The sequence below is a fragment of the Pungitius pungitius genome, chromosome 12 (genome assembly GCF_949316345.1).
Source record: "Pungitius pungitius chromosome 12, fPunPun2.1, whole genome shotgun sequence".
Taxonomy (NCBI): domain Eukaryota; kingdom Metazoa; phylum Chordata; class Actinopteri; order Perciformes; family Gasterosteidae; genus Pungitius; species Pungitius pungitius.
In genome coordinates, this window is record NC_084911.1 from 16270802 (window position 1) to 16287292 (window position 16491).

The window sequence follows — 16491 nt, forward strand, 5'->3', positions numbered from 1 at the left end:
CTCCTCTTGAAGTGGGATGCGCATGTGCAATGATCCGAAATGACTGAAGACCGAGGTCAATCATCAGATTAATTTAAGCTGGCTATTTGGACATTGATTTAGTTTATGAGGAATGGGGCAAAGAAGAGTGGTTCTGGTTTGTGGACATTCTAAGGCCCAATCCCAAGCTGCGTTCACACAATAACGACGCAAATGTTTAGCGCCACGGGGTCACATGTAAATCTAAGCACAGATGGGATGAGACTACAAATCTGCGATAGTGCGGCGCTTTTCTGCATTCAAAGGGCGGGTAGATGAATAGTCACGTTGCTGTGTGCAGGTACCTCGAGCTGTACGATACATCTTCGTCTAGCAAGACCCACTTTTAACAAACAACATGTAACCACAATATGGGCCTTTTTACAACATCCCATGAGTGCACTGAATATAGTACATTATAGTGTAGGATCATTGTCTTGTCTGCATCCACGTATGCTGTTTTCTAGTAAAACACCGACGTGTCTTCCACAACATGCAGGTACTGTACATTACGCTATGTCTCCTATGGTTGATGCGCAGGAAAAAAATGGCCCAACTCCCAGACAAATTGTTAAAATTTAACATTTCAACAACGTTTCTTTTCTTTTTCAAAGGTACAAAATAAAAATGAATGAATAATATGATGCAATTGTAGATTTCTTTTGCAAAATAAAAGCATACTGAAAAAACCCTGACACAAAATCCATCTTATTCATCAGATATTTGATTTAGTCATTTAAGCTATTGTGATCCAAAACATGACCACTAAAAGACATTTAAACCAGAGAGTAAAAAAGCTGCAAGCAGCGATGCATGTCAGGGGACTGGCACACAGAAACACAGAGAGTGGCCTAGTCTGGTACTATAGGGGCGAGACCCCAAAATGATCACATTTTTCACCAGTCCTGGTATGGATGCCAAATGTAATATTTTTTTAATATGATAAAGGCCCCAAAAAGGCAAAATTCCTTAGAGAAAAAGAATAACTCGAGGGTGTAGTTTTCTGATGGACTGGAACTGAATACTGATAAAATAGTTGATCTAATTTCTGATGGAATGCAGATTTATACACATAAAATGTCAAAAGTATAAGTTTCAGCTCATTTTAACCACTAGACACTGTTTCATTTTAGACAATGTGATCGCGTACTTATTTGAATTTAAAAAAAAGAAGAGAGAAGCGGACCAACGAGGTGAGATTTAAAGGGTACCCATGATGCACCTGTCCCGCCGGTGCGCTGATGGAAGGCTGTGTGCCACGTGCCCGTAGAAACATCGAGTAGGAGTCGACTGCAGCGCCGTGTGAAGAAGGGCCTCTCCACCTGCTGCCTCCCCCCAATCACAGGTGAGTCTGAAACAAATGCACTGCTTTGACGGTTGATATACTTTGTATTTCAAACTGATACAAGCTTTGAGATCCAGGCTTTGGTTTGTAATCGGACCTTCTATGCCCCCGTGCGTCGTTTTGCTTTGCATTATTGATCCTAATTGATTTTGGCTGCCTGCGGCACGTTTGACGGCCTTTTTGGCGTTTAATGTCGTTCAATTGTACGCTTTAAACCAATAGTGCCCCAGGTCCGCGTTCAACGTTACGTTTACATTTACGTTAGAAGAGACCTCTTAAAATCTACTTCTCGGCACAACGAAATGTGTCGCGTTGTTTCTCACGCTGTTCCCATGGCGGGTTTTGGGTGTTAACTTAATGCGAACCTGTTTATTATTAAGCCTCCGACCTGCTCTCTCTCTCTCTCACACACACACACACACACACACACACACACACACACACACACTCCCGTGTGACTGGACGCGCGCCTCTGAGGCCGAACTTAGGTGTGTTGTCTTGTTTGGTAACGTTTCGTTTCTAGTACTCTTGATGTCTTCGCTGTTCTCAACGAGAAACTGCTGTTTTGTCTAATGAAGTTCTCTTAATTTATCGAGGAATATGTGTAATCTGCTGCTATAATATTTATGTAATATTGTTAATTTATTTTACCTAACAAGTGACCTTTATGCCAATACAATTGGATAAGGTGATGGCCGTGACATATCTTATCTTAAGCCTTTATCAAACACATTACTGCTAACCGTGGACATTTGTTACATTAAATGTTAAGTTAAAGCCATGCTGTGGTTTTTGAAAAGTTTAAGAAGCCACAAAAACGAGGAATGACATTGAGGACTTTGACACTTTTTATATCGATCTGACACCCATATCATCAGCTCCTGTAGGGGTTCATGTTACATATTTAGTTGCTGCAGTTTGTCTTTGATTTGAGTTTGAAGAAAGCCACTAGATGGCATAACGTTTTTTTTTTTTTCTTAACTTCAGTGCCCTGAATGAAGGCATGAAGCGATGCCATTGTTTGGAGTTGTATTACCTTTCACATCAAAAGCCCTACCCGTATAAACAGTGTAACTTTCTTGATGAAATCTCAATTTAAACTATGCTTTCATCTATGTGCAATAGATATTTTGAAGCTACTATTAAGCTATTTCTGTCGTTACGTCCTTCAATGCTCTGCTGTGAAAAGATCTTCAGAGTGCCCGAAGAACCCAACTTCCCATTCCGTTCAACATATTGGGACAAAGTTGCACCCACTGTCTCATTTGGTTGTAAAACCCAGTGAACCTAAAGTGCTGCTGTCAGTCTGCAGCTTGCTCTAGCACATTCCGAGAGCCGGAGAGGGAGGAGAAGAAGAGGATGATTATGGACGAGAGCCACGGAACCAGTCTGTTCAGGTCTCTGCTCCGTCTGAGTTGACATTGAACCAATGTGAAAGAACACTTTGTTCGGCACTCACTTCCTTTAAACCCCCCCCCCCACCTCATTATTAATCTGATTCGCTTGTATACTTGACGGCCGCGTCAGTCAAGTTTGAGATACCATTGTAATTTGTACTAAGTTTTACACTGTAGTATGCGTGTTGAATTGGTTTGTTGGGCTACACGATCTTGAATCTATATTTTTCTCCTGCAATTGTGACATCAGGTTACAGGAATAATATCTTACATTTTGTTTCTTTTAAATATAATAAAAGGACAGTATTTATGACTCATGGTGATGACACAGAAAACCAATCCAGATGAGCAGTTAGCATGTAGCCGCACTCCTCAACGCGGCCAGAGAGGGCGCTGTGGGCACCAACCACATCCCAGAAAACGGTGAACGCCGGGCGGGGTCTCTAACCGAAAAGCTCTATTGTCCACGCATAGCCACACATACAGGAAACTGCGAGGTGTTTTGATCCAACTAACGACTCGATTAGGCTTCAGCCTCTGTAGCTGGTGCCTGAGCAAAACTTGCCAGCAATGTTCTAGACACATTGCATAGCGGCTTTAAAAGGCTAAATAGAAATGTTTTTGACCAATGGATTTAAAGTAAAGGATGTTTGTGAGAGCACCAGAGTGGGCTGCAGGGGTGTTGTTGCATACATTCTCAGAATGAATTTGTTTCCTGCTTGAAGCAAAGTACCTCCTGTTTGTGGCTGTCGCTCCGCTCCTGCTTTCTCTCTGGTCTACTGGTCCAACCACATACCTCATGGTTGTTCTGAGCTTCTTCCCCAGTCCTGGTTAATGACTTGGCAACACTCACCAGAAACACTCAGTGTACCCATAGTTGACCAATATGCTTCCACAAATGGACTATTGTCTCGTCCACTTTCTACAGTAACGTTATTGGCACTTTCTATTTGCCTTGTTACTATCATGGGCCAATGAATAATAGAACAGCTTTTAACATATTAATCAGTTAGGGATATCCATAGAAGGGAAATCTGATAATATAATCCACAACTTTTGATTAGGATACACTATTCAGTTCAAAAAAATAAAACATGCTTTGAGTTTCAGGGGTCAACAGGGTGACGTTTGACTGGTTAGTTTTATTTATAATAAACCAAAGAATGTTTGGGCTGTCCTCTAAATGATTGTATAGTTATGGCAGCTTGGCATCATTGCAAAAAGAACAAATGTGTCATCGGTCTAAAGAGGGCACACCGACTGTGTCCCTTATATGGGCGTACAGCGACGAGTCAAGAACAATTCTCACTCTGTTCTGTGAGTCTGTAACCAACCAACCAAGATGTAATCGCACAGTAGGACCAAGTACTCATGGAATGTTTGGCCCTTTTGCACTTTCTGCTGCTTGTTGTTCTTTGCGTCCAAGAGGATGGAGAACATCCAAGCACCAAATGGGTCCCTAATGTTTACCTTCTAAGTATTGATTACTAGATGTTATGTCATGCTTAAATTATATCAAGCCAATAAATGATCACTCATGGCTTTCCCCACCAGACTTTGTCCCAAACCTTTATTCTTTTGATGCGATGTTCTGCTGTAATTCTTTTGTTTTTACTTTTTTAACGTGAAGAGTCTGCAGTATTGCAGTTTAAAACATCCCAAAAATGAAAGGATGAGGGACTTTTCTTAAGATTAGATTGTTGTATTGGGCTTTGATGTCCTGCTTGTTGAACGCTTAATATTAATTATTCTTACAAAGATATTGTAGCACCAAAACGAGGTTCGCTGTAATGTTCACTGAATTGGGTTCACTTCAATTCCAGCTATCAGTAGTCATCCCTAAATGTGTTCATCAGTTTTTTCCTCCATGTATTCATTTCCTTTTTAATAGCTTCCTTTACTTTTATATGCACCCAGTATTCAAGTTGAAATGCTGTCCCAAAATGTCCAGATGTTCTACATTTGTCTTTTTTCCCCATCTCCCACCAGTAGTAGATAATTGAATGCAATTATTGCGTTGTCAAAGCGTCAAGTGTCCCCTACATCCGCGGCCTGCGGATCTGCTGCAGATCTCGTGGTGACGGAGCCGGCGGGCCTGTTGGGGCAGGTCGAGAGTGTTGCGCTGGCTTTCAGCCCCGCCCAGAAACCGGCTGGCCCTGACAGGCATCGGACCATCAGGCCAGGTGTGCCGCTGCTCCCAGTTGTTCAGAGGATTGTGATGCTGAAGGATCGTTCCCAGGAACACCGCTGTCTTTTTGTGGGGGGTTTTTAAACCTTTTGGTCGAAGTCCTGCGGCTCGACCGTTCTGCTTTTCATCTCGAGTGGAAAGTTGAAGGAATTTACTGTGGACTTTTTGGGAGGATACTGTTAGACTGCAGTCCAACACAGGTGTGTTTTTATTTAGTTGTCAAAGGCTTTTCTGACTTGAATTGGCCGCCATTTTTTGGTTGGTAAAAGTGAATTTGAAATTTCAAATAACATTTCAAATCAAAGTATGTGAACAGCAAATTGTGATATTGTTATAATTTTCTGACAATGACTGTAGGGCCCTGGATTCAGTTGTGTCCATTCCAGTAGTTAAAATGGCTTCAGCCCTGAGCTGCATTCTAAATCTGGCCTAAAACATTGTCTGCACTTCCTCTTCCTGGCTATGTTCACTTGCTGGATGTGAAAAAAGGTTGAGGGTGTGTGCCGGGTGCTTTGTTCCTCCAGAGCAATCTGTCTGAGTGTCGTTTCAACCTAATTATGTATTCCATTGTCTGATCGACCTGATTAAGTAAACTTGTATCACTGACCACCGTTGTATGCCTTTGTGTGACTGATTAAATGTGAATGTCCATCCTGAAGTTGTATTACACAGCTGGCAAAGGCTAAACATAGTCCCTGATTAAACACCTTGACATAAAGGCTGCTTTTTTCAAGATACATTCACAATAAAAGAAAAGCGTCTGTAGCTGAGCCAAGTTTGGAATTAACATTCTACTTTGAATCCTTTCAATTTGTATTTCTCAATCTTTGATTTCTGTCCTTTTAACTTGTTGCACAACCTTTCGTTGGTCTCCTCAGTGCTGCCCACTTTGTCATGAGACGGGTGTTGTTGTGAACACCCATGCATCGCTTTCCTCACCACATCGTACCGATGGACCCTCAGGTGCGTCCACCTCCTCCGAGTAGCAGCCAGTCGGTGCCCGGCTGCCTGGAGAAGTCCCCGGCCAGCGTGTTCAAACCCAGCCACTCGCGTAGCAGCAGCACCGGCTCCTCCAAACAATCCAAGCAGGTAATGAGAACCACAGGTAGTACAAAGTACTACAGTACAGATGCACCGATTGATCAGCTGCCGATCAAACCGGGCCATATTTCAGCGTACTGGCCGATCAGACCTATGTTTTGTTTATTATTCTGTTAAACATCACGTAAACGGGTGTTTTCGTGTTGCATTTGGTAGTTTGGTTGAGATTTTTTGAGATTTGTTGAATTCCGGGTCTCGTCTGTCAGTCTCGTCACTGGGAGGTGATGGACGACTTGCAGCGCCGCGATGTGTGCTCCTACCCCGGCTCCTCTCCGGACCTCAGCATCCCTGGGATCTGTGAGGGCTACCTGATGAAGAAGAGGAAATATCCGCTCAAAGGCTGGCACAAGGTGAACACCTATTTTTCTACTGTTTAACCAGTCGTCATAACGTTGGTCAGGTTCCTGTGGTCACTGGATCGTCTTTACTTTCTCTCAAACACTTCACTGTGCTCTCTTTCAGAGGTACTTTGTGTTGGAGAAAGGGGTTCTCAAGTACTCGAAGACACAGCAAGATGTAAGTGTTGATGCTGTTTCACAACTCCCTGTCAGGCCCACAGAGCCTTGACAGAGTGACAGCTGTGAGGTCCCGTCCACTCTGTTGAGGAGCTCTGCTGGAATTGTATAATTTAAAACTTTGTGTCTTAGATTCAGAGAGGGAAGCTCCATGGCTCACTGGATGTCAGCCTGGCTGTCATGTCCATCAACAAGAAGACCAAAGGCCTAGACCTGGACGCTGGGGACAACATCTACCACCTCAAGGTAACCCACCCATTGACGGACTCTCACTGGCACCATTACCCTCTAGAAGAAAACGCCTGCTCAGAAGTGAAATCTTAGGGGAGAAAATTGGGTTTACAGAGATGTTATTTGTAGCCTGCAGTGAACTAAACGGGTTTGTTTTCTTTTCCCTCCTTGTCAGGCAAAGAGCCATGACCTTTTCTACATCTGGTTGACTAAGCTGTGTGCCCATCGCGTATTCCGAAAAAACGAGGCGATGAGTGTCCATCGTGGTGTCCTTCACGCTCTGTCCTTGGCCCCGAGCACCATGCAGACTGCGACCACTCTCTCTCAGGCTACGAGTGCTACGGTCAGTACAGGATCCAGACAACGTTTGTTTTTAGATGAGAACTAACATTACTTGATTTAGGCCACAAGTTAAAAGCTTGTAATTTACAAACTACTTTTATTGTTAAAGCCGTTAAGAGCATTTTTATCACTGACTTAGCAGGGCTATGTTAGCGTCTACTCTTTAAAGAAAAGTAATGGTGTAGGGAGATTAAGCAGTCACCATAACAAGACCTTTATTGTGAACATTTTATATGAAAGCCATCAATTTTCATATCCTCTTCATTGACCACTAAATCTAAACTCTAAAACAAAAGCTGCAATGAAAGATGGGTGTAATCCTATCCCACTACGTCCCTTTCTCAAGAGAATGCGCCCCAACAGAATAATTACATTATTTTAACAACCACAAGACCACTGTGGCATCCACCAGTCATCACACTGATCTTCAACATACAAACTCTTTGTAGAAAACTCATACACGGTTCAGCGCTGTTTTTACTGACTTGGTTGTCTTAGCCTAAAAAAAAATGTTCAAGAATGATTAGCATTATTAGAATAATTAATAATTCTATTATTGACAAAGTAAGTCTGTCGCCTCAAACAAAAACAATGACAATGACTTTCATCCTTCATTGGTTTCAACCCTGACCGACTGTATCAGATCATCCAGCCCGCTCACTATGCTAGCTCAGCGTCTGTGTACACTCCAGAGATGGGATGCCCGGCCCCCAACATCTCCTCCCACCAAGGGGTGACCAGCAAGGTGTCGGCGTGGCTGCAGCAGACCCACGACATCGACGGCACCTCCAACGGTGAGCCGTCTTTGTAACATGTAGCGCATGATGTTTTTACAGTCTCAATAGAAGCAGTCGCAAAACCTTTAATGTGCGCGATGTGCAGTCAAATCAACTGGATTGACCTTTTGACCCTCTGTATCAGAACTGGCTCGTTGTCAGGGGGAGCTGACAGAACTGGCCCTGCTCATCCAGCGGCTCCATTGGCTGGAGGGGGGCCTGCCCATCACAAACACCGACCTGGAGATGCGAATCAGCATGCAGGTGAGTGCTCGTGTCTGAATGTGTGATTCAAATCGCAGTTAACCGTTATTAAGAGATCATGGAGTACCGTTTTTACAATATTAATGTATTTTTAGAGAGAAACCCTATAACCGTGTTGGTCTCTGTTCTAGAATCTGACCCTGGAGAAACCAAAGAAGAGGGTGGGGAAAGTGTTTGGTCACTCCAGGACTTTGTCCCGTGTTGAAGCCATGGGGGGAACGGTGAGACTGGCGTCTGACGTTCTTGTTTAATAGTCCCACCCTCTGTTCAACCATTCAAATGCCTCAGCTCGGTGCTTTGTCTCTTCCACACCAGTTCACTTCTAGCCACCTGAGCACCAGCAACTCTGGTGTGGGGGCCTCTGTTAAGTCCATCCCTGACTACGTCTACACTCAACTGTCCAACCCTCAGGGGACCTCGCCAGAGGCCAAGAAGCTCCACCAGGACATCTACACGTCTTCTCAGAAGGGTACGGACCTCCCTCCTAACGGCTGTACTTCTGTCTAAGGATAATTGAGCTGGCTTTAAAAAACTGCACACGTTTCTGAAATGGTTTCTTAAATAATTTATAAGAAGCTCAAAGTTGAATCAGTAACTTTTAACAGGTTATGAAAAAGTAAATTGGATGACCATATAAGTAAATCAATAATTCTAAAGTAACTGCAGCGTGGATTGGCAATAAACCAAACCTGGTTGGCTAAGAAAAATAGACTTTAAAAATGTATTTTGTAAATAATTTGGCTGTGAGAAATGACAGAACTTTCTGCCACATGTGTCTTTATTACAGATTGCTGTTTATTCATAAACTTTGCGTTTCCTAAAGTTTCCTCGGTTTGTGTTTTCTAGTTCATGCGTCTCTCAAGTCAATCCATGAGGTTTTGACCATGGAGCGGGAGAGACTGAGGCAGGCCTGGACCGGCCCGGACCTGCGGCACAACACGTCACAGCAGCTCGCGACACTCTGCAGCACCATGTCTGAGGTAACGCACGCACGCACACACACGGCTGGGTAGAAAACAATGCTCATTTTTCCTGGATCTAAAATTCAGATGACATAAAGATGATGATATAAAGACTGAATGGGTTAATATTGTCTGTCTTTTCTGCCCTAACCCTTTTCACCTGGAGTACCACATTTTAAGACTCAGCTTATTGATTGGCCCAAAATATTGGTATCGGCCTGTAAAGAGACAATGGTGGCCCCGCCCATAGTCTGAGGATTTGCGATGTGAAACTATGAAGCAGGTTTGGGCTGTTTGTAGGCCGGAGTGGTACAAGTTATAATGGAAACACACCTCAAGTCTTTTTTTTTTTTTTTTTAATTTTCCTCGGCACAAACAAAGACAGAAACATGGCGTTGTCTCCCACTGAAACCAAACTGCCTCGTCAGTCGCGTAACGCGTTGATTCCTGCGATCCTTTGGCGTTGCATGCCGTGTGATCGGCGTCGCTTGCTTGTTCTGTCCGGGCTGCATTCATCTGGTTGCTGGTTGTCTGGCGGCACGGTTTTCTCTCTGCGAGCAAAACCTGATCGACCAGAAGTTAATCCATTCATGATAATTACTAGAGCATTGAAGAATAGGGTAGGAATAAATAATTGGAGTAGTAATAACTGTGAAACATGTTGACTATGGGATGGTGCATTAATGGATATCTAAGCCTAAAACACAACATTTATAACTGGAAGCCTCCATTCACCTTAAATTCCTAAGCCTCTTCCAACATTTTAAATTGCAATATGAAAAAGAATAGTTCACATCTATCTTGGAAGTCAATATAAAAATTATTGACGTCATATATTGTAAGTCAATGACGTAATTGTGATTAATATCTGTTGATAATGAAATAGACAAAGATTTGTCCTCTGGCTTTGAAGGCCTTTAAACAATAGGTCGACACACTGATGACCCCACATGTGCTCTGCTGTCCACAGGACCTCTTTTGACAGTTCTATTGTTTTTCCTGTGTCTTGCATGGCGGCGGGTGTGTGTGCTTTGGTGCTGGTGTCTTCAGCTTGACCTGCAGTCCCGTTTGACCAAAGTCCACTCGGTTTCACTCTCTTCTGACTCTACCGAGGAATCCTTCTGCACCGTCCGTCCTGACCAGGTGTGTTGTGCGCTTTGCAATTGGTGTCGTTCTTTGGTCGCTCGGTTTGAAAACGCAATCAGATTTTGTTTTTAGAAGAAATTTATAGAAGAACAAATTGCAATGATTGTGCGACGGAATCACTCATTTGGATTAATTTTCGTCTAGCGTATTGTATTTCGTTAACAATCAGAATGTTGACACATTGCTCCACAACGAGGTGGAGTGCACGACTGGACCATGTTGTGAGGACGGTCACTCGCCCGTCAGAGGGCACTAATGGCTGCAGGGGTTTTAGGCTGGTGGCTGTGTGTTTTCTTGCGATACGCTGGCCAATGGTCTAGCTCCAATCCTTCATACCAAGTCATTTCTTCTCCCAGAGGACACCATCCCTGAGCCGCCACAGCCATCGCGCGCCCTCTGTGGCGGATTCCATGGCCGAGTACTTTGATGCCAGCGAGGTGATCACATGCGAGAGCTCGTCAGAGGCCGAGGCGTCAGACGAGTCGGGCCTGAGCGACGTCACCACCACCAGCAACTCTGAGCCGGATGAGGGACATGGTGAGTGTTCTTCCAAACGTCACAGACACCCCCTCCCACTCCCACCATGAACTGACCTTGTCCTCTCCTCCTCAGCCACCGCCACCCTCAACTATCGTGCCAGTTTGAACAAGGTTCCTGAAACGCCCAGCCCGGCGCCCGCCAATACCGGTAATGTCTCATGTGAAGGAGGGCAGCCATGTTTGCTCTATGCTGCCTAGTCCAACCGTTTGAATGTTTCCATCAACATTCAGAAACATGTTTGAGCAGTGGCATGAAGGCACGTTGGGACAACATCAGCAAACAGCCCTTTGGGATGCTTGCTGATGTCGTCTGTACTTTGTATCTCTTCATTCCAGGTCGTCGTACTATCCTCCCCGCATCAGGGACGGACAACAGCCACATTGGCATCATGAGCATCCTGTACAACAACATCGGCAAGGACCTGTCCAGAATATCTATGCCGGTGGCACTGAACGAGCCGCTGTCCCTGCTGCAGAGACTCAGCGAAGAGCTGGAGTACTCGGAGCTGCTGGACATCGCCAACCGCATTGATGACCCGTATGAGAGAATGGTGAGTTTGGTTTAAAATGAAAAGAACTTGCAATCAAACTTCAGCAAATAAATAAACAACAACTTCATGTCTGCAGGTGTACGTGGCAGTGTTCTCCATCTCTGGGTATGCCTGGGCGTCCTGGAGGAACCGCTACAAACCCTTCAACCCTGTTCTGGGAGAAACCTACGAGAGTGTCAGAGAGGACCGCGGCTTCCGCTACATCAGCGAGCAGGTACCCAGCACACAAGGATTTAAATGCTCCCAAACCGCCACATCAGAGTTTTGAAGCATACCGTAAGACTGCTTTCTGGGCTTTTCTTTCAGGTCAGCCATCACCCGCCTGTCTCTGCCTGCCACGCAGAGTCTGAAAACTTCTCTTTCTGGCAAGGTAGGAGCTGCAGGCTTGGAGATGAGTGCTGGGTCGCCCTGTAGTGGATCTGAGGACTCTAACCTAATGCTCCATTTGTCTGTCTGACGCAGATCAGAGATGGAAGAATAAGTTCTGGGGAAAGTCCATGGAGATGCTCTCTTCTGGACTGGTTAATGTCGCCCTACCCAGGTGAGCCACGACGTCATTCAGATAACTGCTCATGCTATATCTACCATTCTTCAAATGGCTTCTTCATGCCTGCTCCTTCCCTATAACTCATAGTTATAGTTCATAGTGTCCCCTTCGTTACAGCAGTACAGTGGATGGATTTAGACACAAAGCACCAGTTCAACACATTTGAACCCATGCATCCAAATAAAAATGATATTAAATGTAAATGAGCCATCCAGAGCTAGAGCTACCTTGGCTGTACCTTGATCTCCCCATAAAACTGACAGCGGCCTGAAGTCCAAAAACCAATGGGTGACGTCATGGTGACTACGTCCATGTTTGTCTTTGAACAGAACTCAAAGTGCTCTACCAATCAAACTAGTCAATGATGTTGAGAAACAATTGTCATATTTTTTTATAAAACATTTTGTCACTTGAGATCATTGAGGGTTGTTCAATGTAACTACCACCGACTTATTATTTAGTCATGCAATAAGGTCGCCTGCTGGAGATAATGTGATCATCGGTGCATTTATTGTAGCATGTCAAAGAGGAGATGAGCTGTTTCTCAGGGCTTTACGCTCTGTCCACATGAGACACGGATATTGTTAAATATGATGTGTTTTTGTGGTTAGGTACGGTGACCACTACGAGTGGAACAAGGCGGTGACATGTATCCACAATGTGCTGAGTCAGGAGCGCTGGTTGGAGCACTATGGTGAGGTGGTCATCAAAAACAACAACAGTGATGACTGTACCTGCAAGATCACCTTTGTCAAGGTCAGCACACACATTTCTGTTTCCATCTGTCACTGCCAGCCCAATGTCAGAATAATGCACATGACCTGTCTAGTCCCCTACTCCCATTGGACCATAAACCTTCTCCTTTGGCTCTGCGTATTCAGTCTCGTTACTGGACCTCAGACAGCAATAAGAACGAGGTGCAGGGGGTGGTCCTGGACCGGGCTGGAGAGGTGGTTCATCGGTTTGGAGGCCTCTGGCATGAGGGCATTTTCTGTGATACTCTGTCTACACCAAAGTGCATCTGGAAGCCCAGTGAGTAGCATCCTGCAGTATCTCTAGTGTCGGTCTCATTGTGATAAATAGCTGACTCATCATGTAGTGTTGGACATTTACAAATGAGGGTGAGCCTTAATTGCAAAATACAGGACAAGAAAATGGAATGAAAAAAAAATCCCCTTCGTCTTACCTTTTTTATAAAGTCTAATGTGGTGCTCGGTCTTGATGTGCATGATGTCATTTCCTGTTCAGACGTGCAACCCGATGACTACCACCAGTTCTACGGCTTCTCCCAATACGCCAGGGAACTAAACGAGCTGACACCAGAGCTGGAGGCAGTTCTCCCGACTTCAGACACCCGCTTCAGACCAGATCAGAGGTTCCTACTTGAGTCAAACCTTTTCCTTTTGGAATCTTCCATGTTGACCAGTTGTCTGATCTCGGACCCTCCTCTCTTTCAGGCTCTTGGAGTGGGGGAAGGTGGCAGAAGCAGATAAAAAGAAGGATGAGGTGGAGGAGAAGCAGAGGGAGATGAGGAAGGAGATGACCAAGAGAGGAGAGGAGCACAAGCCCAGGTTCTTCAGGTGAGGAAGACTTGACAAAGCATTGATATGCAATGATAGATCAGTGTAACTGTAGTAAATACTAGCTGCCAATCAACGTGTTGTGTATACCCTGTAGAATGTCATGCTCTGGGGCACAAACCTCCAGGACGCTCTTCTGGTTGAAAACTCATGGTGGCAAAAAGATCTCAAGAAATTGTGCTTGAACATAAAGCGTTGGCGGCTAGCAGCTACTGGTGCATCAGCTGACCCTTCATAAACCGCTCTGTCGACAGAGCTACTCTTCAGTTTACAATTACATGTCCAGTCATCATAAATTAGTATTTGACCTATGACAGGTTTTTATCGGCTGAGAATACCCTGATCAAATAAGATGTCATGTGTTTTCAGAGGTTGGATTTAGTTGACCTTTGAACAGAGCCTGGTTTGCAAAGTTCTGTCTTAATGCCGCTGATGCTTAATAGCTAGCATTAGTTACACCAGAGTGATTTCCATCTTAAGTCAAACTTTTCATTTTTTAAATGTAGGTAGTAACTAGCCAACGGTTGTGTCTTGTCTTCCTCAGGAAAGCTGAGGACCAGGCTGGCAGAGAGGTTTGGCTGACCAACGGGACCTACTATAAGCTCCGCAAAGAACCGGGCTTCAAGAAGACCGCTGACCTGGATCTGTGGTAGAACACTGCCTGATGCTGGGGAACCAAACTAAAAACATTGTAATGAAGAGGAAAAATAGGCCCCTGTAAAAAGTAACCACTGTAGTTTCCTCGTTAGTCTGATAACTTCTATGCTGTAGTGACTCATCAAAGACAGAGGTCTGCTGCTACTGCCACAATGTGGAGAAGAAGGCATCTTGGACCAATGAACCTCCCATCAGGTGTTGTGTAGCATGTCACGGTGAGATGCTACTATGGAACAGATGAAGACCGATTTGGGTGAAGCCTTTGGCGGTGCCGTGATGGAGACATTAACTAGGACCAATCACGGCTTAAACTCCTAGACAAAATCGGTGTCAGGACTTGAGGCTTTTCTGTGTGTAATGTTTTGTATTGTTGTGGGTTTCAGATGTTATACTTTGTCAGTTGTCGATGATCTTGCTGTTTCTTTTCAGTTACGTGGAATTTATTGAAATCAAAAGAAAGCGGCCTCAGAAGCTTGCTTCCTGCGGAGGGATCCGAAGCACATGGAGGGTTAATCTGGGCCTTGTGTATTACAGGTGAACTGGTGCTGTCCTGCTTTTTTTCTCAGTGGGTCTTTGTGTATAAGCTCTGTATTATCTCTTAATACGGACACATTGGTGATGTGTTGTTCCCGTTAGATTAGCCTTCTTCCTCTCCAGCCATTTCTTGTCCTTAGAGAGCCGGCTCCCCTCCGACCTTTGTGCCCTGTTGATGCAGTGAAGTCACGTGACTCATCATTTTAACAATGGATTTTAATAAGTAAAAGACTACTGTTAAGCCCCGCCCCCCACCCCTCCCCACCACATTAAATCAATTTTATTCATGGTTTTGTTTTCAATAAAAAGCTTTCATATTCAGCAAGGTGTTCTACTTTTTCAACTTTAGTTCACCAAATTAGATTTTGAATTAATTGATTCAGAAGATCAATCATTCAAATATGTTGAAGCTTTTGTGGTATTTAGCTTGTCTGAAAATAATTAGACCAACAATATACAGTGTACATCTATTAAGGTCATTTGTTGTCTGTGACACAACACCAACACACATTAGTATAGAACTGGATACCTTTTTATTTCTTCATTGTTCCTGATCATTTACAGCACAAAGCCTCGTTCAACTCTGACATGTTTTCATTATTTGAACAGCATTCGCGCCGGTCTCTTGCCAGTGTTAAACTCAGGGTCAACAGTGAGGTATCCATGACAACAGTGGGTGAAACAAAGAACCCCTCTGCTGGAGGCCTTCACATCATCGTGTCACAATTAAGTCGGTACAATTAAAAAAAAAAAACATAATGGTGTACCACAGTACACTGGTGAAAAAGGTAATGCAGTAGTAGGGTAATAATTCTGGTGTTTTCTTTATTGATCCAAAGTGATCAGATTGTGAAATTAATTTTGGGTTGAACAACAAATTTGGTCAAGTTTCATAACCCAATTTGTAGTGCTTTCAACTTTTCACAACCTCAAATGTTTAATTTGGGTAGAATTTTTCAGCAGTAACCATTTACTTCTCCTACTGGGGAAACGCAGAGGTGACCTCGTTCAAAGGCTCCTTATTTCCAGACCCTAACGTAGATATTTGTAGTGTAGGTTGTACATACATGTTACAATGTACACTGTCTACCTGCACATGACTGTTTGCAGACATTATTCTGTCACTTCACCAGATTCAGACAGATCTCCATACAGAGCATCTGATTTTAAAGGACAAATTGTGATTATTTTTAGGTTGTGATTGTATTTTTAACCTTAGCGTTTGGAAATGTTTGTTAAATCTGTATTCACCCTCTGTCTGAAACACTGCAGCAATATGGTATTTTTCCGGCCTGGGGGCGGAGCCGAAGGTGTTTTTTAATATGCCTGCATGTGACACAGGATGGGGAGACACATAAGAGAACTGTCTTATTTCAGAGTTTGTGGGTGGATAGGATCTCCATTCACCCAAATATATGTGGACCAACAATGAAAAGGTGTGTTCTTCCTACTTATGTCCCCTTCAAAGTGTGTGAAGCTGCTCCTACAGCAGGTTTTTAGGTTGGTTGTTCCCTTGCCACTGTAGAAAGTTATCTATAAATACATTAACATCAGGGGCCCTTTCAAAGGTAACAAAACTCAACAATTTTTAGATTTTGGATTTTACACTAATTATAGTTTTCCATTTGCACCAAAATGCTAAACACTGCTCCTGAAGTCAGAAGGATTCATGAGGCGCTTGTAACAGGACGCAGATGCCAAGTACAGCCTTGAAGACATGGCAGCAGATCTATTTCCATGCTGCCTCTGGATGTTGTGAGAAGCTCAAATGCAAATCGATTTTAATGAGAAAGAAAAA

General features: G+C 43.9%; 1 protein-coding gene across 3 annotated transcripts; it reads left to right on the forward strand.

The window, feature by feature from the left end:
• The first annotated feature begins 1241 nt into the window (after positions 1-1241).
• Positions 1242-16253, forward strand: LOC119220248 (oxysterol-binding protein-related protein 7-like). Of its 3 annotated transcripts, none has more exons than XM_037476104.2 (23): positions 1242-1363; positions 5827-6037; positions 6256-6399; positions 6512-6565; positions 6697-6810; positions 6971-7138; positions 7781-7931; positions 8059-8177; positions 8309-8398; positions 8493-8646; positions 9024-9157; positions 10190-10282; positions 10642-10822; positions 10898-10972; positions 11161-11375; positions 11452-11589; positions 11682-11745; positions 11838-11916; positions 12534-12678; positions 12804-12954; positions 13171-13297; positions 13380-13502; positions 14047-16253. In XM_037476104.2, exons 2-23 carry the CDS (start codon positions 5870-5872, stop codon positions 14153-14155), a joined length of 2796 nt encoding a protein of 931 aa, XP_037332001.2. In that variant the 5' UTR covers positions 1242-1363; positions 5827-5869; the 3' UTR covers positions 14156-16253. The 3 variants fall into 3 exon arrangements, with proteins under 3 accessions (XP_037332001.2, XP_037332002.2, XP_062421840.1); XM_037476105.2 differs by lacking the exon at positions 1242-1363 and adding an exon at positions 4951-5148; XM_062565856.1 differs by lacking the exons at positions 1242-1363; positions 10190-10282 and adding an exon at positions 4951-5148.
• The last annotated feature ends 238 nt before the right edge of the window (positions 16254-16491 follow it).